Below are 27,815 nucleotides of genomic sequence, written 5' to 3'. Positions count from 1 at the left end.
TTTCCCCATGTGGACCAACAGCATCATTAAATATGAAGACATCAAGCATCAAAGCCAGGTGCCGTTGTGCAATGAAACTGAGCAATGACGAGACAGCTTCTAAAACTGAATATCCGGGGAGGGAATTCAAATCAGATAAGAAGCAAAGTTTTGACTAATACAGAAAATCAGGGATGCGGGAGAAGCTGGAAGGCTGTCGATCCCTGGTGTTTTTCCACTTACAGATCAAAGATGAGAGGGCTAAGATATTTAACCAGCTGAATACAATCCTTAATGATGACAGACAATTGTATCGACATATGCTTGTGAGTGTGAGATTCTGCTGTCTTATGATATCCCCATGGGATATATTACGCTATTTCTAAAACGTCTTTCAGGGTCAAGTGCCACTAAAGCCTTCTATCGATCAGGATGAACTGTTCTTCTCTGAAAAATACTGCGTTCTGCCAGGGGAAACATTTTGCCAGCCTCCTCTTATCTCATATTTACAATTCCAACTTAACATAGCACCCTTACTATTGAACGCAAAATCACCCGAGTGCTTCAGTTTCCAAGCAACCCTACTGCAATTGTGCAGCACAGAAACAAACAATAGCTGCTGGCTTCCTTGTTTCTTCTAAACAGCCACAGCCAGCACTGCAGGCAAAGGATTTCACATGGCTCAACAAATTCTCTGGTATTCTGGATCACGGCCCACCTCTGGTGGATAATCTATTTGATTATTAGGTTTCCCTGCATGTCCATTGGGTGATTTATTAAGTAGCATAATTTTGGTTAGCAGTCTGAGCTAATTTTGCGGTGGGTATTGGAGGCGCTGTGTGTCCACAGCTGCAGACGTCTGAGAAGACGACCTTCTCACTGAAGAAAAACAAATATAAAACCCCCAAACATTTACGTCCCTGTTACACGTCCCTACAATATCTTCACACTTGAATGGTCAACACTGTCATCTCACAGCAAGAAAATCCTGGGTTGGAATCGTCCACTCAGCTGGGGCTTTTCTGTGTGGAGTTTGCGTGGACTTCCTGTGCAGGAGATCACTCCAGTTACTCCGGTTTTCTCCCAGAGTCTGAAGACATGCATGTTAGTTCAACTTCCTAAATTGGCTGTAGGGTGTGTGCTTGTCTGCCTGTTTGCGTTTACTCTGTCATGGACTGGCGAGAGCGTGTGACAGCTTGGATAGTATCCAGTCCCCACACAACCCTGGACTGGACAGTCTTGCCTTTGGGTTTTTGAAACAAACAGCAGGTTTGGCAAGTTTAGCTTCCCAGCCGTTCAGCTGATCAAAGCTAACTGGTAAAAAAGACAAACTTAAACTTTTAAATAATATTCCCCTGGGGAAAAAAATAATAAACCGAATGGTACAGCACACTCTGACAACTTTGTAAATATGTAATAACACTTGTCGTGGAAGAAGCGTCACGCTGGGAGTGGAAAAGTGATCTCTCAGTTCAAGTGTCTCAATCTATCGTGATTGACTGCTCACTCCTCTCCAATCCATTCCATAGAGATTTATGGCCAAGTGGAACGGACTGTCTACCAGGCAATTACTGTCAAGTGGATCCTATTGCACCTCTTTGTCACTCTAATACTAGAAATTTGGTTCTCATTAGATGAATGTCAAATGGAATTAGGGCTTTAATTTATTTTGTGTGACACCGCCCATCCTCTCCAAGCCCATCTTTGAGAACTTCTTTTCCCACAGCTGCTGGTCTCTTCACTTTCTTTGGGATGGCAAAACAACCATCTTACAGGAAGAAAAGGCTTTTGCTTGACGCGCTTTGGCTTAGAAAACTAGACATGAATATTATGCCTATTTCCAGGTCCACACTCTTCAACTCTATTACAGTAGCTTTATGTGATTTATGACTTGTAATAAGCCTCATTTGTCTATACTGGGTCTTAGTTATCTATTGACTGAAACAATTAGTTCTCCTCCTGTTGAGCCTACCCTCTCTTTGAACCAGGTTTGCTTTGATTGGCTGCCCCTCGCAAATGAAAGGTTTGAAAAGCAGTGGGTAGGAATTTGACGTTATTACATATATCTGCTCACTGTTATCATACAAAGAGTCAAGGCTAGTAAAACCTGACTGAAAATGAGGTTTCTGAGCAGTCTGAAACCCGACCCTTGAGCTCACAGGGATTACTTGTACATATGCTAATCTCATCATTTGAAACTTTGGCCATATTTAATATGAGCATCCACTATCCTAATAACACATATGACAAAAAAAAATAAGGAAAATCCTAATAGTTCGACTGAAACCAAAATAAAATGCGCGGCGCTCGGTGTTGGGAGTAAAGATAATGCAGCATATAAATCAAAAGATTTCAACCGAAGTGCATAATTTTGTTTATCGAGTTGTGCGTCACAGTGGGAGATGTGATGACGCTTTGGCAGAAGCTGAAGAGACGTTTTAGACAGGAATCTGTGTTACTGTATCCGGGGGGATATACTGTCTCCTCATTGCAGCGGAGGAGCATGACCTGCAGCTGGGCCTATCAATAAAGTGTGTGTGTTTCAACTAAAACTCCAAGAAAACATCAATTCTTGCAATATCTTGACAGCTACAGTATAAACAGGAACACCATGGTGCTTAATAGTGATCTATAATCTTTGTCACATGGCACTCCCCCTTGGATTGTTGCATCATTAACAGTGCGAGACAGCAGGCTGCGACAGAGAGGCCAGCACGGACAATGACATGCCCTCGTGAGCGACGCACAACTAATGAGTGCGTTCAGCGTGCAGTCTCTGTGTGTGTATGGGTGAAAAAGAAATGTCGTTTGTTTGTGTGTGTGTGTGTGTGTGTGTGTGTGTGTGTGTGTGCATGTGCTTTTCATGACATATAACTTGCAAGTGTTGACTGTGCCAAGCCAGTATAAAAAACCACAAAAACAACACGAGCTTAGGGGTTATCACTGTGATGCTGGGAGACACATATGAAGTCTGAGAAGTGAGTGGAAAGCATTCAGTGCTGTATAAACACCTTTGTGACAGTAGTACTATAAATCTGTAGACATGATCATTTGCTTGTTGAAGTTCTGAATGTTTTCTCGTTTTGTGTCTTAAGACTGATACTGATACCGATATTTGGTGACCCAAAACATCGATATTCCGATACATAGGCCGATACTTTTAGTTCTTCCAGACACAGGAAGTATAAACAGATCTCCCAAACATGTTTTATCTGTTGTTATTTATTCTGTACGGATCAGCTGACTGTTGTGTTTGACGTAGTCCACATGCTAACAGGGAGGCTCCAGAGTGCTCTCTGGTGGACAAATTATGCAACACCAACACTTATAATTTTGTTAAAGGGTCTTTTTCACTCTCCTTTTATTTTTTTAAAGTTAAATTTATCAGCTGCTATATATGTTTGATATGGAGAGATCTGAAAATATTGGCTAATATTGGCTGAAAATAACAAGCAGGTGCTAGTCAGTGCAGCTTTTTTAGGTACATTTCTACAAGCAAGCTAATGTCAGATTCGTGGTGCCAACACAGAAATGACCCGACTTCTCATTGTAGTTTCAGTGCCAAGCCCAAAAAAGCCATCGTCCCACTGTACTCGAAAGACGAAAACCCCATGATCAAGCTTATGGGCGCGCAAAGACATATCTAATCAATGTATCACGACTGAGGGTAGATGGTAGAAATCGAACGGGGAAAAAAGGGAAATAATTTTCGAGCTGTATGATCTTTTCTTCATCCCTGGATCGATGTGAGCAGTGTATACTCACTCAGAAGCACCAATAAACTGCAGGACAACAAGCAGTTGTTTGTGCTGAGAGCTGAGAGGCATGTAATCTCTGGTGCACAGCTGCTAAAGAGAAGGAGGTGACAGGACAAACAGATGAGATGGAATGATAAAAATTGAAAGACGTGACGGCGAAACAGTTGCACAAATAAGTGCGATAAACCAGCGGACTGATTGAAAGATGAAGTACTGTTGGTTTGCGTAGGGAGATAAGTAAAAGGTTAGTCAACCCGGAGGTGGCTTTCCCATCATTTCGTTGCAAAAGGCAAGCCTTCGTCAGCTCTCCTCACAACGTTGCCTGCAGCAACGGCTGTCAACAGCTGTCACAGCTGAACCTTCTGGCAGCGATAATATGGCTACTGATGGGGTTCATGACATTATTCTGATATGGCAAAGTCGTCTAACCTGCCCCAAGCAGTATCACCAAAGGAGGTGAATTTTTGCAAGTGAGAATTTTAAACAGATGATAATTCTACACAGCATCCAATTCCATTTCAATGAAATAGACCGTGCGTGTGATTAAACATTATGTAACAACTGTTTTGTGTAATACAGCAACACATCCCTCCCACTCATGCTCCCTAGCCGCCCAACCTTTCAAACACTTTAAACAAAATAGTGAAAGTCCACAGTGAGTGGACTTGAAACAAAAAGTGTCAGAGCCAAGCTACCCGACAGGGTTTCAGAGAGGTAATCAAGAATATGAGAGGTAGAGAAATGGAACATAAACTAAGAGGTGATCTTTTACTTTCCCAGTGGAGTCCTAATTTAAACCGAAGGCACGCTGTACCTGAGACCAGATGAGATGGAATCTCGCTGGTGCTCATATGGGACTCTGTGTCATTACGAGCACATTGGTTTTGGAATCAGACAGTTGCGATGGCAAATCAGGTGAACAAAACCGCAAGGATTCAGCAGCTCAATTGACATGCAGTGTGCAATTAACTTTATAATGTGTTTACAAATGAGGTCTTCCCTGTCACAATCTCTGGAGTGTGTCAGTTTATGTATCTGTATGCAGGTAGAATAGTTTCTGTACTCTGTAGAAATACATCAGCATGTTCACTGTGCGGTTAGGTTACCAATCTTTAAAAAACAAGATAGAGAAGGATTTATAGTCCGCCTCATCTAAGAGAACAAGCTTCTGCGAGATTTATGTGAGTAGGTCATGATGTAAAACACAGAAGAGTAAAAGGAGAGCAAGACAAGGACGAAAAAAAGAGACAAAATAGGGAGTGCTGTGTTAGTTTGGAATATAGGGCATTTTCCCAACATTAGATGATTTATTAAGATGAGCTAAAATAGCTTTGCATGAGACAAGATGGGCTGAAAGCATTTGCCACTACACTGGAGAAAGGATGGGAAGTTACAAAGCCAGACTGCATCGCTCCTCCAAGGTAGAGCTGGGCGATATATCGAGTTTTTAAAACATATCGATATATTTTTATACGAGATATAAGATGTGACAATATCCTTTATATCGATATAGTCTATGTTACGTTATAATTATAGTTGTGGAGCCGCAAGTTTGCCTCTCTTTCGTCCACTTTTGTCTCTACGCAACGTTACTCCGCCTCGCCTTCACTGAAGACAACTCCCCCTCCTACCCCATCGCTTCACGTGCAGGCAGCGACAAGACGGACACGGCAAATCTCCGTTAACGAGTTACTGCGCATCGCCCCATGCGTGGGGCTGGACGGCGTCAACGTGCTAACGAGCTAACCGCGCTAACGAGCTAACCGCGCTAACCCTAAAATCCTTTCATTCTCTCAAAAGTTGATAGCGCGCCTTATGTATGAATTCTGGTTGTGCTTGGTGGCCACGAACCGATTTTATGTGGTACACGGCGCTCAGCAATCTGTCAAAAATGTTTGAGTACGACTTTGGTCAGCTACGGAGCTGCACCGCTTGATAGATTGTCGGCGCATTACGGCTACCGAGGAGCTTCGCGGAGTGATACGTACTGTGCATCAACGTAATATTACCGTATTGTGTGTGTATAAGGACCATAAATGGCACCTGTAAGAGACGTGGTTATGAAGCGGATTTCAAACTCCAAGCTATCAGTCACACAGTAAAACTTGGGAACAGAGCAGCTGTAAAATCTGTCTGTCTTTGTTATTACGCTCAGCGTCTTTTAGTTTACATTTTGACTGCACAATTGTGAGCTCTTTGTTTAGCACAAAAATAACCTTGTTTTCTTTTATTTATGGAGCATTATTATTTAATGAATGCTCATAATTTAATTTTGAGTAATTTTTCATGTACATCTGTGCTGTATGTTAATAAAAGTGCCTGTGTGACATCTGGGACACAGCTTTGACTAAGAACTCTTTTTGTTCTTACTTTATGGCTTAAAAAAAATATCGAGATATATATCTTATATCGCCATCCAGCTAAAAAATATCGAGATATGAATTTTGGGTCATATCGCCCAGCCCTACTCCAAGGTGGTTGGAAATGGCTCTTAATCAGGGGGCAAAGTGATATGATTTTGCTTATTTGAAATATGAATGCGCATCCGTGTGCTTTCGGGTTAGCACGCTTCTGTCTTCTGAGAGGACTCGTGGGCTCACAGAAACAGAAATGCCTCAGTGCAATTCGACTCAGTTCTTTTTGTTCTCTTTATCTCTCTGCTTTCAGTTTGTCTGTTTATCTGCGTCCATTTGATCAGCTGAAAAAGTGAACACATCACCCGCAGGCCTGTCTGATATTGGAAAACAGCTCACAGTTTACTCAGAAAAGTACTCAGGTGTAAATAGTCACTATTGGGCCCCCTGAAGGGAGAAAACATGCAGCAGCATACAACAATTTAAAGTTTAGATCTTTATTCTTTCCTCCGCCTTCATGATTCATAACTCTGTTTATTGCTTTTTGTTTTCTTCTTCTCGTCAGACCACCTCCAAACTGTGAAGCTATAGAGACTACAAGCAAGTAGCAAGAAAATTGCCATTATGGGGTTTTGTAAAACAAAGCAATAATGTGCTGCTAACTGTTGAGGGAAGAGAAAAAAAGAAGAGGAAAGTGAAAAAGAGAAAAGTGCCAATATTCTTGGGCTTTCGATGTATATTCAGTCCAAACCTTCCTGTTTCGGTGCAACAACCACAGTTCACAAAGGTGGAAAGATTTAAAGTTATTTTTCAAAACAAAATCCTGACTCCAAAGCAAATGATTTATAGCACTTGTACTAGAAGCAGACTGCAAAGAGAAAACAAGCAGGGTAAAGAACAGAAAGTTGTATCCTCAGCTTATTCACAAACACAGATTACCAGGTAAGGTAAGAAATCTGTATTTCTTTACCTAAATACACACTTACTAACACCTACTAACAAGTAGCTGCCTGTAGCTACATCACACCTGACATGACGCTTACTCGTTGTTACTTGAGTAACTCCAAAAGCACAGTGGGAGGCAGAGCTGTCAGTGATCAGGCTCCACTCCCGTGGAAGAAGTTCCCACTTTGGGTTTAGCTGGCAGACACCTTGGGTGTATAACTTTACGATGAGGCCTACAGTAAAGGTTTGCTCAAGTGACCTAGAACCTTCCTTTAGCTTTGCTGTTTAGGCTGCTAGACAAAATATCATGAAGTACTGAACACATCTCCTCTACTTTGCTCTGCATACATTCATATGTGACTATTGCACTTCATTAGCGTTCAGTCTTTCTCTCTCCTGCAGTTTGGGCTTTTTCCTTCTCCGTCCTTGCTCTCTGTGTGTTTTCCATCAGTATCTGTGCCTCAGGAGCAACATGATCCTTATCTGTGGTTACTGTCCCTACCAGCCTGAAGGGAGTTTATAGTTATTTAGTTTGTTGTTTCTCTTCGGTCTTTGCCTCTTAGTTTTCCTCTAATGCTAATGAGTTGAGGCAGATGGTTGCCTTTCCCTAAGCCTCATCCTGCTGGAGATTTGGTCCACTGCAAAGGGAGTTTCTTCTCTCCACCACCACCAAATGCACGCTCACACGGGATTGTAGGGTTTCTTGCTATGATAATGCAAAATAGGCCACGAAAGGCATGCAAATAAAAGGCAGAAGCAAGAGATGACAGTTGTATGATCATGTAACAGGAGAGACAGACTGCAGAAAGACACATTATCAGGCAAAAGGTGGACAGCACCACACTAATTGTCACTATGTAATATCACAGTGAGGAGCAGTGCTAGAGAGCCCTAATGGAATAACACACATATCCACCCTGGCCTGCCCATTTAAACAGAGGGAGGTGTACACGAGTCTGAGTGACCACCGGCCAGATAATGATGACCCATAATGCATGTTGTGACACCGGCTGTGGGCTCTCTAAACAATGAGACCACACGTACAGCATGGTCAGTACGGACAGAATGGATGGCCAAAAAGTGAGAGGAGCGACATTAAGAGGAAAGAGGTGCATAAGGATGGGAGGACAGAGGCGTGAGATGGTGTGTTTGTGTCAGAAAATGAGACAGACAATGAGATAATGCACGCTGGTAAAAGAGTGAACAGAAGAGAAGGTGAAAGAGGAAGAGCGAGACGCAGTCTTACCATATCAATGAGGCTCTCCTGGATCCGGTTCAGTGTGGTTCTCAGTCTGCTGCTGATAAGGCCCAGACCTGATGACTCATACTGTAGAATAGACACAGACACACACACAGAATGAGTGTTTGAAATGTGCACAAAAATCTTCCCTCTATAAGAACACACACTTCAACAGAGTGTAAAAATCACGCTCACACCGGGACATCTGCTCTCATCTCACGTAGTCAGAGACAAAAGAGACTTCGCTTTCTGCTTCTAGCCAACTCTAATCCTAAAGAGGGAGGAGCAGCTGGGAAGAACCAACATCAACAATCAGACAATCACGCTGACAACAGAAGGTGACAGACAGAGCTCAGAGAAAAACGAAGCGGAGAGGGTGAAAGCGAAGAAACCTCAATGCAAATGCTTCTGAAATCACTCCGAGATGTGCTCGATGTCGCCTGTGAAAGCAAATCGCGCACATCTTAAGGGCTGGAAAACAACCACACCACGCATGCTGGATTCTCTAAGCAGCACAACCGTGAAGTAGTCGGAACACTTCAGGTTGTGCCTCTTACCAAGCAGGCAGGGCCCACAACCCTGGCGGTGCCCGCCTCTCTGCTGCCGTGAGCTTGCAAAGATGGGCTTGGGACGGGCTTACGGATGACGAACGGATAGCAAGAAAGGAAAAACAAAAAGCAAAAGCTTCAAATTAAAGACTCTGGAAGAAGAAAACACAACTAGAAAAAAAAAAAACAGAAATATGAAAGCAAACAAACATAATTCGATTAAATGAAGTAGTAAGTGGAATTTTTCTGTTCACAAACTTTTTAAGTTTTCCATTTATGACCAGCAGGAGCTTAGTAAACCGGGACTCATCAGTTTGTAGTGTGTAGCAGCTGAACATGCAGAGAGGTGGCATTGTGAAAACCCGATGCCCCTTTAATCTCTCTCAGTTTAGTAACATCTTAGAATTAAGTGTCACTGCTGTGTGTGTCCTTCTTGCTTTTTGTTTAAGCTACAAATACCAACAGACCAAATGTTCACAGACCGCCTTGTATAAAAACTCAATGAGACGTTTTGTTGAAACTGAACTTCTTTTTCACATATTAAATGGGATGAAATGTCTAGTTAAAAATCTTTACATTGACAGAAAGGGCAGTTTCACTGCTTTTGGCCCAACTGAAATCAAAGCCGGTTGTATGTGTGTGGCATCCCTGACCTTGATAGTCAGTGACAGACTTTAAAAAGCTCTCAGGTTGTTCATATTGCTTTTAGAAACTTTTAAACACATGGAAGGGCATCAGGAGGAAAAACACACATCTAGTAGTTGTCGATGTCAGCGTGGGTTTGAGATACATGCTGTTTGGCAGAGGCTGTTCAGTGACCATTGTTTAGGTAGGAGGAAGTAGAAGTGACAGTTTTTGGGATGTAGGTTTTTTTTGGCTTCAGTTTTGAAGATTCTGGTGCAGTCGGGCGTCGTTTGGTTTTATTGTAGGCCACAGGTGAGAGTCTGTACTGCTGCACAAGATAAATAACATCCAGTACGAGTGGCAGCTAGGAGTTGAGAGTGAACCCCTTTTTCATTTCAGTAGGCAGCCTTTACCCCCGACCATTTCTGCCATCGTTACTCAAAATGAAAATATTCTATTGTCTCCATTTGCCTTCCATCTTTCAATTCACACCTCTTTTTGCCCTTTTCGTACTATAGCCCTCCACGGCGTCTTCCCAGAGCTAAAACCGAAGATTTCCCCCCCCCCCCCCCCTTGAGGTTCAGCTTTCTACAATTTTCAAACATTAATCACTTTTCTCAAAACTGTGTTAGCAAATCTGCCTGTCACAGCCCCTGGAGCAGAAAACCCGGCTACTATTGACGACGGAGAATCTGCGAGCAGGGCGCATAATACATCTTTAGCATGTGTGACACCGTCAAAAGCGCGGTTTGCCTTAACAAGGCAAACACACGCAGATAATGAGTGTATTTACCCTTTTGAATATTAATGCCACACATTACTCTTCAAGTGGGGGAGTCAAGCAGGCCCATCTTGATTCCAGCTGTGTAAGGAGAGCAGAGCCTATAGGTCAAAACGCCAGCGTATGTGACTAGCAATTTCCAGGAGCTTTTTAAAGATTCATGGGGACATTAGCATTTAGCTGTCGGTGGCTCTTCAAGTGAGACCATTAATGAAAACGGCTGGGTTCATGAAGTGACACTTTGAGGCCTAGAGTGGATGCGGTGGATAAATAGTGGTGGTAAAAGTTACAGAGTGATGCAAACAGAGAGTGAAAATGACACGGGAAGATGGTGAGAGTAACAAGCATGAAGAAGAAAAATTAGATTAAGCTTTTGGGAATGTAGACGGTAGAAAGAAATGGCTGAAGGAGCCGGCTTAAGCAACAAAAAAATGATATACGCTTAAAGACAAGGTAGGCAATGATACTGAGAGGCTGACATATTCTGCATCGGTGACAGTGACCCACTGACAACTTATCAACTCTCAACCTTTCCTCATTTCTTCTTGACACACGCACGCACGCACGCACGCACGCCAATAATCCGAGTTGGAGGGGCCCCCGTGGAGCTTTCATCCCCGTTATCTCTTCCACCTCAACGGGATAGAAGTCATTTTGTTGCCATCATTATTGCATCCCTGAGGGTGATACTGACACAAATGCTGTTTTCTTCTTTCTTTGTGAGGCACAGTATAAATGACATAATAGCCTTTAGATTGAGTGGAGGGACCGGGCTCGCAGACTGCATCCTATCGTTCAGCTTGAATTTTTACTGTGAGACAGACAGTAATGAGAAAAGATGGAAGCGGTGGTTATTTCACATCTCACTGTATATCATCTAATAAACATTTTAAAAAAAGAAATAATAAATGCAGGCAATCTCCATAAAGCACCTTACTACTGATGCAGCAGAAGTAATATTAAGCAATTTGTGTCAAGAAGTTATATTCTGGAGCTTTGGAAATGAGTATGAAGGTAATTTCACAACAACAGAACATCTACACTGCGAACGCAGACGCAGTCGGCATTACAATGAGCAAAAACAAAAATTCTTGATTACTTATGAGGTTTACTTAACTCACAAGATTATACTTTTTCCCCCAGCTTTTCCCTGTTTCATCTTTTATGGAGCTTTTTTTTTTTTTTTTAAATTTGCCATTATTGGGAAAGACATTCAGATGCATCCGGAACAATCAGAAAACAGCAGTCAATGAGGCAACCGTGGAAGCGCCAAAAATAAATGCAGTTCCTGGAGTGGCCTCTTGAGTCTGTCTCCAAAAGTGAGTTAAGCAACACAGACTTCCATCAATTTTCTGCCACTTATCCGAGTCTGGGTCACGGGAGCAGCAGTGTAAGCAGATACCCCCAGCTGTCTTTTCTAGCATCAAGCCAGCCCAGATATATAACCCTGCCAGCATATCCTGAGTTTGCCCACAGGACATCTTCCCCATGGCAGATGACTGACACACCTTTCAATGTGAAGGAGTAGCAGCTCTACTCTAAGCTACCGAGCTCACCGTCCCATCTCTAAGAGAGAGCCCTACTAACCTTCAGAGGAAGCTTGTCTCTGCTGCTTGTATCAGTGATCTCATTCTTTTAGACCATAGGTGAGGGCAGAATGGAGATCGACCAATAAATTGACAGCTTCGCTTTCACACCCAGCTCTGTTTTCTGTACAACAGACTGATACCGCTTCTGTATCACTGCAGATAATACATCAGTCAATCTTTTTGTCTTTTTCTCCTGCTCCGCTCTCTCCATCACTTGTGAATTAACTTCATCGCTTGCGACAGAAATTCCTGCCTGACCAGGGATAGGTATTGGGGGTTTTTTCCAGTTAATGATCATGGTTTCAGACTTTGGAGGTGCTGATTCTTTTTCCCAGTTTTCTCACAAAAACAGAGAAGTGACAGAGTCTGACGCTTGGCTGCGACTCCAAAGTTTTCAAAAAAGTGACGATTGCCCTAATTGTCTTAAATATCGAGAGTACAAAACTGTTAACAGGAGAATATGTGGGGGGAAAGAGAGTGAGAGACAGTCAGTGTTTGAGTTTTAATCACTCATCTGCTGTACATAAACAGCGCAGGCACAATCTGACCTAAATGAAAGTATCTTATTGCTGCTTTATAATTGTAGGGTCTTTAGTTTACAGTATGAACTGACTGTTGTTGTGCTATATAAATACAGCTGAATTGAATTGAACTGAAATTTTAACCCAAAAACCAAAATTAACAGCATTAAAAACATATTTACTGCTTAGTACGTTTGTGAGGTTTTATCTGACAAATATTCTGGCTTCCTGATTAACCAGCCTGTCCATAAAGTCTATCCTTTCATTTTAGTGGGTAAAATTATAGCATTTCATTGATTTAGTACTAAGCACTAACTAGCATGCATGTTGTGTAGTTTGGAGATCTAACTTGCTAACCAAGCAAGCAGGTATTACCCTCTGGTTTTAAACCTTTATTTTAGGAAAGATGGGGCAACAACACATGCTCATCTTTAAAGAACACCTTCTGTGGAATAAGAGTATTGAATGATAAAACTACAGACACGGAGTTTAAAACCATGCCAAAACAATCCACTAAAGATTTATTGTGTATTAGAGTTTAGTTTGACATCCTTCAGCTTGCAGAACTGCTTGACAACATCTGGGCATGGAGGGGGTCAATTCAATTTTGTAATAGCTTTCACAAAGGTTTGCAAAACTTTTAGTTCCTCCACACTAGACCATCAGGCTTTTTTTTTCCTTTATGGCATCCTGTAGATAGTGATTCAGATCAGGGCTCTGGGAAGGTCATAATCTTTCTTCCTGGGCAAAATTTAGTTGAACGGGGCGGACGGTATGCTTCAGGAGACTAACTCGGTGAGATATCCACTTCTGTTCACTGCATCATCTTTTGGCTTTTTCACTGCAAAGTTCATGATTTCATCAATAAACAAATTCCTGTGCACGGTCATAAGAAAAACATCAGACACTGCCCCCACTGTGTTTGTGCTTCTTAGAAGTTGAAAATATTTATTTAGGGTTGTTTTCTGAGGATCAAATCGATGTCTGTAACTTTTTTAAACTGATTTTATTTTTTTAAACCAGCGGGAAATTTGCTGTACAAATACTTTCCAGAGCCAATAAATGCAAAAATGCCACATCGAAAATGGGCTGACTCACAAGGTTTTGCTTCAAGGGTCTTTTATTGGCTAGCAAATGTTCGTTTTTTCATTAGTCTTCAGTATAAACACTCGATGTGATAGACAAAACACCACGATGATGAAGGAATACTGTACCATGTCGTTGCGTCCAAAGAAAGTGTACACAGCGTAAAGGTAGTAGTCGAAAAGCTGTGATACGCAGTGGATGACGTCAAAGGCAATTGGCTTCAAAATGTTCATCATCTGCATGTACTTTCCTTTAGGGAGAGGAGACAAAGACGTAACAGTTAGATCCGAGTACAATGGAAGCTTTGTGTCGAGTGCTGTGTGTGACACAGAGGGCATCCATACTGTTCTTTAGCACCGTGAAACCCAGCATCACTTTACACAGAATGAAATGGCGCTGTACTTGAGTAAATTTTGAAGGAGATTAAACGGGTTAAACTCCTGTAAGTTAATCGTGGTTGAACCATATCCTTTTTGGGAAGGACAACAGCATGAGCATATTGCATTTGCATACAAATTGCAAGGATTTAATTCAGCAGAAAGGTAATAAAGGCAATAACTACAGAGGTGCAGGGGTGTAACAAGGTTACCATTGACTCAGAACTGATGTATGGAAGAATAAAAAAAAAGAAGAAATAAACTCAATCTAGCTGGCTTTGCTACCCAGGCAGCACTATTTCTCCCACACTCTCATTTTTCACACCCTTTCCCTTAAATTCTGCACCAAGAACTCAGGGAGCAATCTAACTCCATCAAAGTCCAGCAGAGACTGAATTAGAAGTGATTGTATGGAATCAAACTTTGGGGGTCTTTTTTCTTGCTGCAAGTTTTTCCACGTGGCTCTAAATCAATATTATGTAGCGTGTGACAAAATACGGTTCTTTTGCTTTTTTACTGTATGCGCAGTCAAGCCAAAACAGCAAAGATAGCTCCTCCTCTCTAAAATCCCATTATGAGGGTACATCATCAGACTCTTTTCTCATGTCTTTAGAGCTACGTCACATATTTATACATGTAAGCAGTTCTTTGGAAACAGAAGGCAGGAACTCAGGGCGAAGGTTAACCACTATTAGTGCAGTTCAGTCATGCAGATGTGGAGCGTGCCAATTGCAGTATTTTGCAGGCTTTAATGATGAATAAATTAAACTCTCAGAAGGCCAGAGAGGACACACTGTCTGGACACCTCGCAAGCAGAGGTTAGTCATCAATGAGAGTGTGTGCGTGCGTGTGTGTTTCCAGGACTCACCAACAAGCCGGATGACGTTGAGCGTGGTGTTGGTGAGAATTGGTGCGTTGGTCTTATTGAGGTTGTAGTCGGACTTCTTCTTGGTTCTCATGGTTTCTCGGGGTACGCTGGTGGCAGAGTCAGAGAAAGTAGGTCAGAACCATGAGGAAAAAGAGACTTGCTAATACGTGTCAACATCATTAATCCCCTGAAATGATAGGGCCAGGTGCAAAGCCTTCACTGTGGGTCACAGTTCTTGTAATTGATCAATCAGAACCCATTTCACAACACAGGAAATGGGACCCCAGTGGTGAAGTCTCAGAACTGGTGATCCTGAAGCACCAGACCCTGACATGGAGCTCGCCAAGCCATATTAGCCAGCAATGATTACATGGGCAGAAATCATTACATGGTCTGTCTCATTTCTGCGACTATATGAGCCATTACATAATTAAGCACTAGTAATTCCTGCCTATAAGAACAGGAAATAAGGATTTTAGTGATCGTGGACTAATGTCAGCTGAGTACACGCGAGGAACTAAAAAGCATAAAATAATACTGTATGTCATCATACAAGGCAGGAAACAGAAACTGCAATGAATCAAGGTTTTGACTCCAGTGCAAATCCTAACGTTTTTTTTTAGATCAGCTCTCAGATTTGCCTAAAAACATTAATTTACTGCAAGTTCTTGGCAGTTCAGTTCATCACACACACACAAAATGAGCACAGCAGGCTTATCGACAAAGACCGTCCCAGCTGAACGGTGACGCAAAATTTAAGACCCCATCATGCTGCAGGGAAAATGCTGCAGTTCTAAACGAGGTCGGCTAAAACAGTTCGAGAGGAACATCTAAACTGTTAAAGCTGTGAAATGCTAAAACAGTTAGCGCTTGCATAAATGATAGGTTCTTTCCAATTCAAGCATCCCTGATAATAAAGGAGGCAAAATACAAAACTTTCTCCAGCTGCAATTAAACCCTCTTTCAAATGAAAATTAGTGCTTTAACACACTGAACAGAGAAGTGTATAATTGCCTTCACCATTATTAAATAGCCACTAATTTTACAATACGCACCAATTGCATTAGCCGAGGTAGAAAGGAAAGGTAACTTTTTCATGGATATACAAAAAGCTTACTGCTGACTTGGCAGGGTTAGCCAGAGGTTAGCTTAAATTGTTGGTGCTGGAGGTGCGAAGACTTGGTTAATGCCTTCAAAATGAAGACTCAAGTACAGACAGATAGTTTGGTGTGTGTAATTAACATAATCGGTGTGCTCACTTTTTGAATATTTCACAGCTAGCAGTGAAAATTTATTTTGTTTGTTAACTGGTCCATGTACCAGCTGTCCAAAGCTGTCTTCAACGTGTCTGATAAGATAAACAAGTAAACTATAATTCATGTTCTCAATTTTCATATAAAAACAAAAAACAACAAAAAAAAAAAAAAACAAGCAAGAAACTAAATTTTGGTCTTCAGAACAACTGGAACAGAACTGAAATCTAACAACTCTTTCGGACAGCACAAACATAAATCCAGTTATCAAACAAGCTGAAAGTGGAATTAAACAGAAGATTCATGGACTGTCTGTAAATTTGAGGCATACACTCGGAGCCGGACATGGAACTGACCTCTTTAGAGGAGCATCACCCGTCTGCTCATCAACGTAGTCCTGCTTGAGCTCCTCTGGGACATCGCTGTCGCTGTCGTAATCCTGGTACACGCTTTTCTCCAGCTCGTCTGACTCGTACTTGAGAAACGGTGAAGAGAAAGATGAGATTGAAGTCAGGGGTAAAAACGCGGTGGATAGAGTTCAGATAAAGTGGGTAAAACAGAGAGAAGACAAGTGTTAAGACAGGTGTGAAAAAAGTCCAACTCCACGGGGAAATGGTGCCGGCGCTGTTGGTCGCAAGACACAGCAACAAAGAGTCCACAGAGATTTTGAAACAGCACAAAGTATTAACCCACTCCCCCAAGATAAAAATGGTGGAAGGCTAATAAAAACAAACTGCATTAACGCTCTGTGATTAAATTACCCACAAAGCAACAAATAAACACTTCAAATACCTCACATACTGCTGGGAGGGCACAAAATGTATTCACCTCTAACAAGAGAGTTCAGATTATACCTTACTGAAATAAGGCAATATTTTCTACATGCCAAGGGAACACAAGCATCATATATAAAGGATTACACGCTTATGAACAGCCAAACACCAAAGGCTTATACAGATATGTTGATATGTCATCATAAAGTAAAGCCAAAGGTGTGGGGGGACCTCTGAAATCTGAAAGAGAAATATTGTTTTCCATAGGAGGAGCAGATGAGTAGCCTCTGTAGCATGAGGCAATAGTTGTTATTTCCTAAAAGGGACACTACTTAAATTAAAAGCAAAGTGCTTTTAATTTATATTTAACACAAAACACAGTTCCCGAAAATGTATTAAGAAATTAAAAGGATTCTTATACCGGAGGCCTGGACACTAACAAACTCAAAGAAAAAAAAAAACAGCTGCATTACATGAAACTCTTTTCTTGGGTTAATCATTAGCCAAGTACAAGTTTATTTTCTATTGAATGGCTAACATTACTTGTCAGACAGTGTGTCAAAGCCCTGTAATGACTATGGCACGTTTTGCACGGCTGCCCTCAAACCCCTAATAAACGCTTGTTATGACCCTGGTGATGAGAGCTTAAGGGACGCTGATTATTTCTCAAATCAGTTCACCTCCTTATGAACTCGTCTGAAGTTTGACTCTATAGGCAGGCTTAATTAGGCATACTTATGTAAGTGGGTTTATCTAGCTGGTGGAAACGCACGCTCTATAATCAAATCTAGTTCTGTGTTTCAATTCTAACTTGTGACTTTTTCCAAAATGACCATATTCCTAAAAATACTGCAGTATTATAACAGATTTCAACTTTCAACAGACACGACTTATTCTTAACTTTTTTTACAAGATGGAGTGTGTTTCCTAACACCTACCCCATTGGATGCCAGCACATCCTCCGTCTCCTCTTCCTTGTGCTCCATGTGCATCTCAAAGGGGTTTCCCTCTCGCTGGTACTGCTGGAACAGGGACAGCTCCTCCTGGGCCGAGCTGCTCAAAGACGCGGCCTGCCTACTCGGGGACACCGAAGGCGAGCGACACTGACCCATAAACTTAAACTCCTGGATCGGAGAAGATGGGACACAGGGACGCACAGGGAATTGTTACTGATCAGAGTATCCTACGAAAAGTCTATGAGACTTTTAAAATGAATAAAGTTAGAGGTAATTTAAAAGAAAACAGAGCCAAGAACTCCAATTAACACGGCACTTGTACACAGTACCTTTGACCACTTGGTTTTAAGCGGCTGCATCACAACAAAAGCTAAATCACCATCTGTACAGGACGTCTGTGAGGAATTCCACTACGCACGCTTAAATCATACTGTAGTGAAGGCCAAGTAATACATTGCCTGCATAGTAAAGTGATAAAGGCATGTAAAATTCCCATGCAAGTCCATTTATTAGGAGGGTTCTTTGGTATGCTTATTTATCGTTTTGTGCGTATAAGCAAAACAGAGATGAAGGAAAAAAGATAAAGATGAAAAAATACTCGAGTTCACTGCACTCATTTTCTTTACGTTCCTTTCCATTCATCAGTGTTGCTTTGAAGTGCAACGAGCTGTACACTCAGATCGCAAAATGTTTTCTTCTACTTAATCTTGGAATTTCTTCAGCATTGTTAAATGCCACAGTGTTACCTGAGTATTCCTGCTGACCATTTCCATCCCTTTATGAACAGCGTACCCATCGTCTGATGGCTGCTTCCAGCAGGTTAACTTGCCATCTCAAATCATCTCAAACTGGTTTCCTGAATGTGACATTGAGTTCACTGTACAGAGACGGCCTCCAGATTTTAATCCAATAGGATGTGGTGGAATAGGAGATTCAGAGATGGATGTGCAGTCCATAGGAAAGGTTGTATTTTTTAACTGTGGCTCATGAGTGTGAGAAAAACTGTCTAACATACATCCCATAAGGGACAGCAGCCGTTTGATCTTCATCTGTGTTTTATAATGAGCAGTGAACTTTACGCACTTGCACCCGGTTGCACGCGCGCACACGTCACTGAGCAGATTCAGCGTTTCACATCCTCATGCAAATTTCACAGCAGTGAGTGACACCGTGGAATAAATGAAATCACCCTCCCTTCACCTTTTCGCCTCAGTGCTGTGTCTCTTACTCACATGGAGCTGGGCTATGTTAAAGTTAGACTTGACTGGACACAGTTCCCACGTCTCATTTTCCAGAAACATCCTCAGCTCCTCTAGTCGGGCCCTGAGGGGTTGCGAAAAGAGAAAAGGGAATGAGCACAGTGCTGAGGAAAAGGTCAAGAAGAAGAAAAAGTGAAAGACACAGAAAGCATTAACATCTGTCCATTAATCACCTAATTCAACCCCGTATAGTCAAGCAGCTCCCAATTTAAACACAATGACATCAATAAAGCCTGCAAAGGTCACTAATGCGAAGTGTGAAGGAAAAGTTCTGTGTGTGCTGTTTGCAACACGATTCAATGCTAACTGTGATCACAGCTCACAGCAGCCACCCCAGGTGCTCACCCGCTAGGTCAGTATCCTTCCTTCGGTGTGAAATGTCAGTGCGGTGTTCATTTCAAACACAGCAGTGCTGCTTGTTTCTTTTCTTTAAGGCGTTTAAAGTATGAAAGTAAAAAAACACAAAAGACAGTGTCGAATATTCACTGTAATACTGTACACTCGTCCACTCGACAACTGAATTTCTTTAATTCAATCCACTGTGAATCAGAGGACATTAAAACCTTGAGACTAGTTCAATCGCTCAGCACGAAAAAAACAAAACAAAACAAAGGAAACCCCATGCGGATATCAACAATGCTGGAGTTCTAAAATATTTATTATGCCTGAACTCTGACAATGTCAGTCTGTGCTTTGCATCCAGAGGCTGACAGTACACCCCCGCTGATGACCGGGTGTGTTACCGCAGGAACCAGACGGAGAAACATAGACATACTTTGCTATAGGGTAAATATAAAGCACTCTGAATGGCACGGTGTAAAGGTGTGTGTGTGTGTTTGGTCGAGTCTTCTTCGTCTCTGGGTTTCTTTGACCTCTTTCTGCTTTTTCGTTACATGTTCACACCTCCATGTCACCACCTGTAACCCAAAGCTGTACCCGATTTGTGTCACAGGACTGACGCTTATAAGAGGAATCATATTTAAGCGCGTTATCAACGATTCTTGACAGGTGACCTTAACACTGATCAATGCAAATCACCTCAGATGATGTGGAGCCTTCTGCGTGAAACTATACATATTTATGAATTTGGCAGGAGGTTATGTAATCAGGATGTAAATGTGCTTCCAGCTCAGTGAGTGTTGGCATGTAATTACACATCTAGCTCCGAAGAGGGTTACGCCTGGGATAGAGCATGTTGGAGGCAGCAAGTGGTTATCGCCGTGTGCAAAGGTTTCTCTCACATAACGATATCCTGCTTTCTAAGAAATGGTTTCATCTACTTTCCATCATGTTTAGCTTTGAAAGACTTGACCAACATTTGCCATAACTTTCACATGGTTCGGATGATGATCAAACAGAAGCCCCAGACGTTTCTTACCTGTGGTAGTTTTTAAAGTAGTTGACACTCTGGCGTTTGATAGACTCCTGCAGGACCTCAGACTTACTGCCACAAAACTCCTCACCCACCTGCATCAACCTGAAAGAGAAGGTTGGCGGGAAAAACTGATCACAAATCCAAAAGTGTGGCAGGAGGGAAGGAAGATAAAGTAAGGAGAGCTAGAGACAAAGACAGAGACAGAGTGGAAGTGTTAAAACAAACCTCCTGTTTGAAGAGACTGCACTAAGACAAACTGGCATTCTGCAGCCCGTGTTGGCTCGAGAGATGCAATGAACACAACAGCTTTATCGATAGCTGCAGGGATGAGATGGCTCATTTACAGTAGGTATCTTATCAGATGAAGTCTATAATGAGAGGACAAACCAGCTGCCTAATGAACCACTGAAGCCAACCTTTGAGGTTAGAGCTTTGAAATAACTTCACTTATAGCTAGGTGTGCAGAGAGATGCCACAACTGCAGGTCAGGAATATCATGATTAAGCCAGTTGTTGGTTAATTTGTTTAATTAAAAAAAAAACAAAAAAACAATTGCCACTCATTGCATTAGAGGCAGCTGACAAACCTAAGGTAAGTCTAACATGATAAGAGAGCACTAAGGTGCTGGGATCTCTCACTGCAGGAGTCATGGCTTCGGGTTTTCCAATATCAAAAACAGCCTTTAGCGTATCAAAGCCACAGGAGGATTACTGCTGTGTGTGTGTGTGTGTGTGTGTGTGTGTGTGTGTGTGTGTGTGTGTGTGTGTGTGTGTGACTGACAGCTGAGCCAGCAGAGGCTCTGACACATTGTACACATGTCTGCTCTGGTAACTCTGTAACATGCGAGTCAAGAGAGAGCGCGAGGCTAAAGAAGTGGAACCACAGAATTTTCCGTTAAAGCACCCAGTTCAAATAATATTCCCCATTTGTACTTTACAAAACATTTGATCTCAAGTATGCAAGCATATACTCATTGTAACTGGTACTGTTATGTCTATGATAAAAAAAAAAAACTCTTAACCTTATTTTATTTTGTTGTTTTTACAAGAATAAAGGTGTTTATAGAGGAGATACTGAAGAAATGATACTGGAGCAAAAATATCACACACGTTTCACTGCAGTGTTTCACATGCATTTCTATACCCGGTTATTCCCTTAAGTAAAGAATGTGTTAATCTACAGGGAGTGCAGAAGTATTAGGCAAGTTGTATTTTTGAGGAATAATTTTATTATTGAACAACAACCATGTTCTCAATGAACCCAAAAAACTCATTAATATCAAAGCTGAATGTTTTTGGAAGTAGTTTTTAGTTTGTTTTTAGTTTTAGCTATTTTAGGGGGATATCTGTGTGTGCAGGTGACTATTACTGTGCATAATTATTAGGCAACTTAACAAAAAACAAATATATACCCATTTCAATTATTTATTTTTACCAGTAAAACCAATATAACATCTCCACATTCACAAATATACATTTCTGACATTCAAAAACAAAACAAAAACAAATCAGCGACCAATATAGCCACCTTTCTTTGCAAGGACACTCAAAAGCCTGCCATCCATGGATTCTGTCAGTGTTTTGATCTGTTCACCATCAACATTGCGTGCAGCAGCAACCACAGCCTCCCAGACACTGTTCAGAGAGGTGTACTGTTTTCCCTCCTTGTAAATCTCACATTTGATGATGGACCACAGGTTCTCAATGGGGTTCAGATCAGGTGAACAAGGTGGCCATGTCATTAGTTTTTCTTCTTTTATACCCTTTCTTGCCAGCCACGCTGTGGAGTACTTGGACGCGTGTGATGGAGCATTGTCCTGCATGAAAATCATGTTTTTCTTGAAGGATGCAGACTTCTTCCTGTACCACTGCTTGAAGAAGGTGTCTTCCAGAAACTGGCAGTAGGACTGGGAGTTGAGCTTGACTCCATCCTCAACCCGAAAAGGCCCCACAAGCTCATCTTTGATGATACCAGCCCAAACCAGTACTCCACCTCCACCTTGCTGGCGTCTGAGTCGGACTGGAGCTCTCTGCCCTTTACCAATCCAGCCACGGGCCCATCCATCTGGCCCATCAAGACTCACTCTCATTTCATCAGTCCATAAAACCTTAGAAAAACCAGTCTTGAGATATTTCTTGGCCCAGTCTTGACGTTTCAGCTTGTGTGTCTTGTTCAGTGGTGGTCGTCTTTCAGCCTTTCTTACCTTGGCCATGTCTCTGAGTATTGCACACCTTGTGCTTTTGGGCACTCCAGTGATGTTGCAGCTCTGAAATATGGCCAAACTGGTGGCAAGTGGCATCTTGGCAGCTGCACGCTTGACTTTTCTCAGTTCATGGGCAGTTATTTTGCGCCTTGGTTTTTCCACACGCTTCTTGCGACCCTGTTGACTATTTTGAATGAAACGCTTGATTGTTCGATGATCACGCTTCAGAAGCTTTGCAGTTTTGAGACTGCTGCATCCCTCTGCAAGATATCTCACTATTTTTGACTTTTCTGAGCCTGTCAAGTCCTTCTTTTGACCCGTTTTGCCAAAGGAAAGGACGTTGCCTAATAATTATGCACACCTGATATAGGGTGTTGATGTCATTAGACCACACCCCTTCTCATTACAGAGATGCACATCACCTAATATGCTTAATTGGTAGTAGGCTTTCGAGCCTATACAGCTTGGAGTAAGACAACATGCATGAAGAGAATGATGTGGACAAAATACTCATTTGCCTAATAATTCTGCACTCCCTGTATTCTTAACAGTACTTCAGTCTTACTTGATAACAGTGTCTGATATGCAATGACAGCAACTCTACATATCCTAATCAGGAAGACGTGCACATGATATTTCTTTTAACAACGTTTCTGAAAGCCATAGCAAAGAGCTTTTACAGCGATAAGAACGCTAAAACAACCCATCAGCTCACAGTAAACACTTGCAGAAACAGCATTTCTGATGCAGAACTGGCACACAGTAACTTGAGCTCTGGGTTGGTGGAATCTTTCACTTTTTGCTTTTTCTTTGGATGTTGTGTTTAGAGGTGCTGGGGTAGTTTTAGGGCAGGGTTAACGTGTAGGCACCATGTGTGTGGTTTCATGTCACTGTTGTTACTTTTCACGCAAAAAAGTCTGAAGAAGCCGCAAAACACTGCAGACCCCAGAGTTATTCTGTAGTTTTCATTATTAGTTATTTTGTGTCCACGCTGTTCGCCCGCCCAGCAGGGTGACGACTATAGCCCACCAGCCTTTTACGACTGAGGGGTGAAAATCCAAAAAAGCCTCCTCAGACTGACTGAGTTAACCAATTTGACCAAAGTGAAAAAGACTAAAGCTAAACACATGTCCTGTCTATTTGATATGAACACCCACTATTTTTTCCATTACTTTCCTTTATATTCACATCCATTTAATATAATCTTTTTAAACGTTTCACAAAAAGGTTTTTCCAGATCTAGTTTTAGTTTTATGTTTCCTAACTTATAATGATCTTTGTAGTCTGCTTCGTATTTTCTGTCTCTCTCCTATGATGTGAGGGGATCGTTCTTGATGAATCAATGATATATTTTTTCTGCGGAGCTAAACAAAGAACTTGCGTAATGCAAAAAACGTCACAATCGCTTGATGAGTAACTGCGATACCACTGCTAGATTTAGGAAACACCACCATTAACACATTGTAGAGCCACATCTCTGATTCTTGAGCGCTGGTTTAGCTCACCGGGAAGAGCAGGCACCCATATGCCGTATACCTGGGTTTAAATCTGACCCGCGGCCCTTTGCCACACGTCTTCTCCTCTCACGCTCTGTTTCCCTGTAACTCTTCACTGTACCCCACTGAAAAAGGCCCAAAAAAATATCCATGATTCTTCTTAGTACACTAGGAAAAAGGGGGAGTTGGAGAAACGGGTTTGGAGAAATTACCTTTATAGTTAACAAAAAACAGTTGCCATTATTGGAAGCATAAGAATGAATGAGTGTGAGTCTAAAACTTAAAAAAAAAGGATGAGAGGTGTGTGTGTGTGGGGGGGGGGGGGCACACAAAGAGGAAGGGACAGCAATAGCAAGATAATGAGGGCCAATTATTGGATACAAGCATGAGCTGTCTGCACTAAACCTGAGGCGTACCTGCTGATGACATCCAGTACCACTATGAAATCGTCGTATTTGAAGTTCGACATGTCTGTCCCCAGGATGTAGGCCTTCACTTTCAACTGGACATCCTGTGGAGAGAAATAATAGTGACACAGTGATTTGTGGGAGGAGAACCTGTGATAAGGCAGCTCCAAGTGGATCAGAAATTAAAATAAAAAATAAAAAATGAAATATAAATTTAATGGAAGAGAAATGCTTCAGAAAAACTTTGTTTTTTAAACGGTGGTGCAGACTTTTCAACAAACCTGCCAGATTCGTGTCAGTCCATGCTCCAACTTCTTCTTCACATAACTGCGGTCCACGGCCAGCTCATCGGACTCGGCGGCAGCAGCATCCTCTGCAGGTAGTCAAAAAGGCATACAGTTGAATTAAAAACGAAAACACACACACACACAGTGACCAATTAAAATTCTCTATTCAGATCCACCTCCTTTACCTTCTGGCTTGGCTGTCATTTCAGAGTCAAAGACTCTGCATCATTTAGCAATTTTAACGCGCATTTGCACAATGAAGACTGGATCGCAATCCACTCCCAGCACAAAAAGGTAATTATGTTAAATGAAAGATTAAAATTCCACCGGTGTATTTTAATATGAAAGGGAACACGGTGGTGTCAAAAGTCCTTCATTGTCAGCTAAAGAGTGGGAGACTTTCTGTAGTGGCTGACAGTCAGCATCTGTCAAGAGTGTAGATCGTGTTACTCCCAACAGAGAGCGAAGAGTGACAGCAGCCTAGAAGCAAGGAGAACAAAGCTGGATGACAGCTTAATACAGGCCTGGATCCCTGTTCACTGTCACACCATCAGATATGCTAGTTTCTCAATTATCAGGTCAGTACCCTCTCTTTCTGTGTGCATTTTTCTTCGTCTCCCCGATCAGATAGATCAGACCACCATGTGGCAACGACACTGTAGCGTGTCGAAACGGCAGCGATGCTTCCCCTAAGCTGAAAATTGCTTTCATTAAATTCAAGCCGCTCTCATGTTTGAAGGGAATTTTTAGGAAAGCCACGAGCAGTTAGCCTGTAAGTCAACAAACGAGCAGTTCTCGGTTTCACATTAAATTCTATTCTAACGTAAAATAAAACCAAACGATTGGGAAAACCCAGCTTTTTATAGTTGATTTAAAGATTCACATTTTATACAGTAAATATGTAGTTTAAACACTTTCAGACTCTTGCTTAGCTTCATAGTTTCGTTCTTATACATGAGAAGAGTAGATCTGCAGATTATTAAAAAAAAAAAAATCAAATATTTATCTTAATTTGGGTGGTTTCTTTTTCATCTTCTGTCTGAAATAAGCTGTTTGAGTTTCTTTCCTCTTAAGGTAGCTTCTGCTGATTATCTGCCCCTCATCCGGAGCTTCATGCATAAGATGACCAGATAGGGGAAATCCACTCTCTTCGACATCACACAGATCCAAGAGTGAAAAACTCTTTGGGCTCACCCGGACTTTAATATACCCCGACCTTGAATTTGAAACCGTGGCTGTGTTTACTATGTTCTATTAAAACGAATAAATATATGTGTTATTTACATGAATAAGTAAAATCACAGTGGTTCCTTTTCAAATAGATTACCTTTTCCTTTCATCGTCTTCCTATTGGATTAACATGGAATTTCAATTTGGGAACAGGCATGAATTATGCAGCAAGATGACTGAAAGACCCGCAGACCGAAACACAAACACATAATTTAACTCCGCTTGGCTCAAACGTCTGCTGTCAAACAGAGCATCTGTGCAGTGGCCCTGCTGTGCACGACTATAAATATCTCCTGCAATTTTTTAAATGAGAAAACTGTACGTGTACGTTATGTGCTCAGAAAAGAAAAGTATGTGGTGACGTTACAAAGCTGCGTATGAAAACAATCTGTGGTGGTGAATGTGTTTTCATATTAACGCTGGAACAAAAAGCGCATCCATTTAAAAAGAAAAATGAAGAAAAAAGCCATACACATGAATCTGCATTAGATTTACACAGCCCACATGCTGTGTAAATCTAATTATATAAATATAATGACAAAAAAGGAAAGAAAGAGCCAGCAGGGACAGTTACATCAAGATGTTGTGAGGGGAGAATTAGGTCACTGCTGAGTGAAAAAACAGGAAAAGACATTAAAAAAGACAAAAAAGACATTAAAAGAAAACAGAACAAAAGAAAAAAAATTGGATCCAAGACATAAAGGAAAATAAAAACAAACACAATAACTCCTCAATGAACTGACGCTTCGATGCCTTTGAGTGTACTTTTTCTTGTTACAGAGATAAGAAGTTCAAAAAGTAAAGAATCTTTAGATCAGTGATGCCCAAAATACAACAATTCTCCAACAAGTGGTTTAGCTGAATAATGAGTCCAAAAATATATTTTAGTAAAACTACTGATGCCTGATCATTCAGAGCTTAAATCTTGAGTTTAAAATGAACATTTTTTTAAACTTGTAAAGCTAAAGAATGAAAATCCTCAACTTTAATGACCTAAAAGGTTTGTCACGTTTATTTTATGCCCAGCAATTAATGTTAGAGCATCAAACCACTAAGAAACGTGTTGTTCTTACCCCAACTACACATGAGGAAATAATTATTTCATCCCATGCTGCACCATGTCTACAGATTCAATGTCTTCCATCAACCTCTCCACTACTATTGGCAAGATCAAAGAGCTGTCAAAGGACATCAGGGACGAGACTGTACAAGGCTGGAGTGAGCTACAAGAACATCAAGCTGGGTGAGAAGGTGACAACTGTTGGTGTGGTTACTCAGAAACCCAAGAAAGAATTGAAATCTCTCAGCACTCGCATCGTTCCCATAACTCAAGTCGCTGTGTTTGTAGGAAGAAAAATGCTGAGCATGACCCGAAGAACATCATCAGCACGGTCGAGCACGGAGGTGGGAACATTATGCTTCGGGGCTGTTTTTCCCTGCTAAGGGTACAGGATGACTTCAACGCGTCTTGGACGAGAACACTGACGATGGGCTTGTGGATGCGTCTTCCAGCATCACAGTGACCCAAAACATACAGCCAAGGTAACAAAGGAGTGTCTAAAGAAGGCAGTGACCTTTCGATTAAAATGAAACTATCGTAAAAATTAGAGTCTGTTTATTGCTTTGGAAGTGAGAAAACTTACAAATTCAGCAGTGGATGAGATAATTGTTTTCCCCCACTGTAACTGCTTTATATCACAGACATGGTCAAACATTTCCATAGTCATCAGGGTGAAAACTCCCCCTCCTGTTACCAAGGATTGATGATGTTCACTTTGGGCACCAGACCTGCAAAATGATTTAATAGACAAGGAGATGCAACTTTTATGCCAAACCGTAGATCTAATTTAAATTCCGGTCAGCAAGAATATTTTTGCACCTGCCTATCATGGATGATTATCTTCTC

General features: G+C 41.6%; 1 protein-coding gene and 1 long non-coding RNA gene across 3 annotated transcripts in view; one reads left to right on the top strand and one right to left on the bottom strand.

The window, feature by feature from the left end:
- LOC146609887 (uncharacterized) overlaps positions 1–27,457 on the top strand; it is a 48,746-nt gene extending 21,289 nt beyond the window's left edge. The window contains exons 3-4 of the long non-coding RNA XR_014905084.1: positions 27,038–27,152; positions 27,258–27,457. This is a non-coding gene — a long non-coding RNA (uncharacterized LOC146609887). The remainder of the gene's footprint in view (positions 1–27,037; positions 27,153–27,257) is intronic.
- vps50 (VPS50 EARP/GARPII complex subunit) overlaps positions 1–27,815 on the bottom strand; it is a 125,208-nt gene that overhangs the window by 27,939 nt on the left and 69,454 nt on the right. The window contains exons 14-23 of one of the 2 annotated variants that reach the window (XM_085346862.1): positions 24,674–24,765; positions 24,402–24,496; positions 20,290–20,388; positions 18,885–18,975; positions 17,635–17,820; positions 16,280–16,398; positions 14,671–14,777; positions 13,554–13,675; positions 8,834–8,911; positions 8,283–8,363 (exon numbers count right to left, since the gene is read on the bottom strand). In XM_085346862.1, the coding sequence (XP_085202988.1) occupies positions 8,283–8,363; positions 8,834–8,911; positions 13,554–13,675; positions 14,671–14,777; positions 16,280–16,398; positions 17,635–17,820; positions 18,885–18,975; positions 20,290–20,388; positions 24,402–24,496; positions 24,674–24,765 (1,070 nt within the window). The remainder of the gene's footprint in view (positions 1–8,282; positions 8,364–8,833; positions 8,912–13,553; positions 13,676–14,670; positions 14,778–16,279; positions 16,399–17,634; positions 17,821–18,884; positions 18,976–20,289; positions 20,389–24,401; positions 24,497–24,673; positions 24,766–27,815) is intronic. The other variant, XM_085346861.1, reaches the window with a different exon arrangement.

This window comes from Diplotaxodon limnothrissa, linkage group LG22, assembly GCF_057381915.1.
Source record: "Diplotaxodon limnothrissa isolate DT_005_m linkage group LG22, D_limnothrissa_male_GT1.1, whole genome shotgun sequence".
In the NCBI taxonomy this organism is placed as follows: Eukaryota; Metazoa; Chordata; class Actinopteri; order Cichliformes; family Cichlidae; genus Diplotaxodon; species Diplotaxodon limnothrissa.
This window is presented reverse-complemented; position numbering and strand designations above follow the sequence as displayed.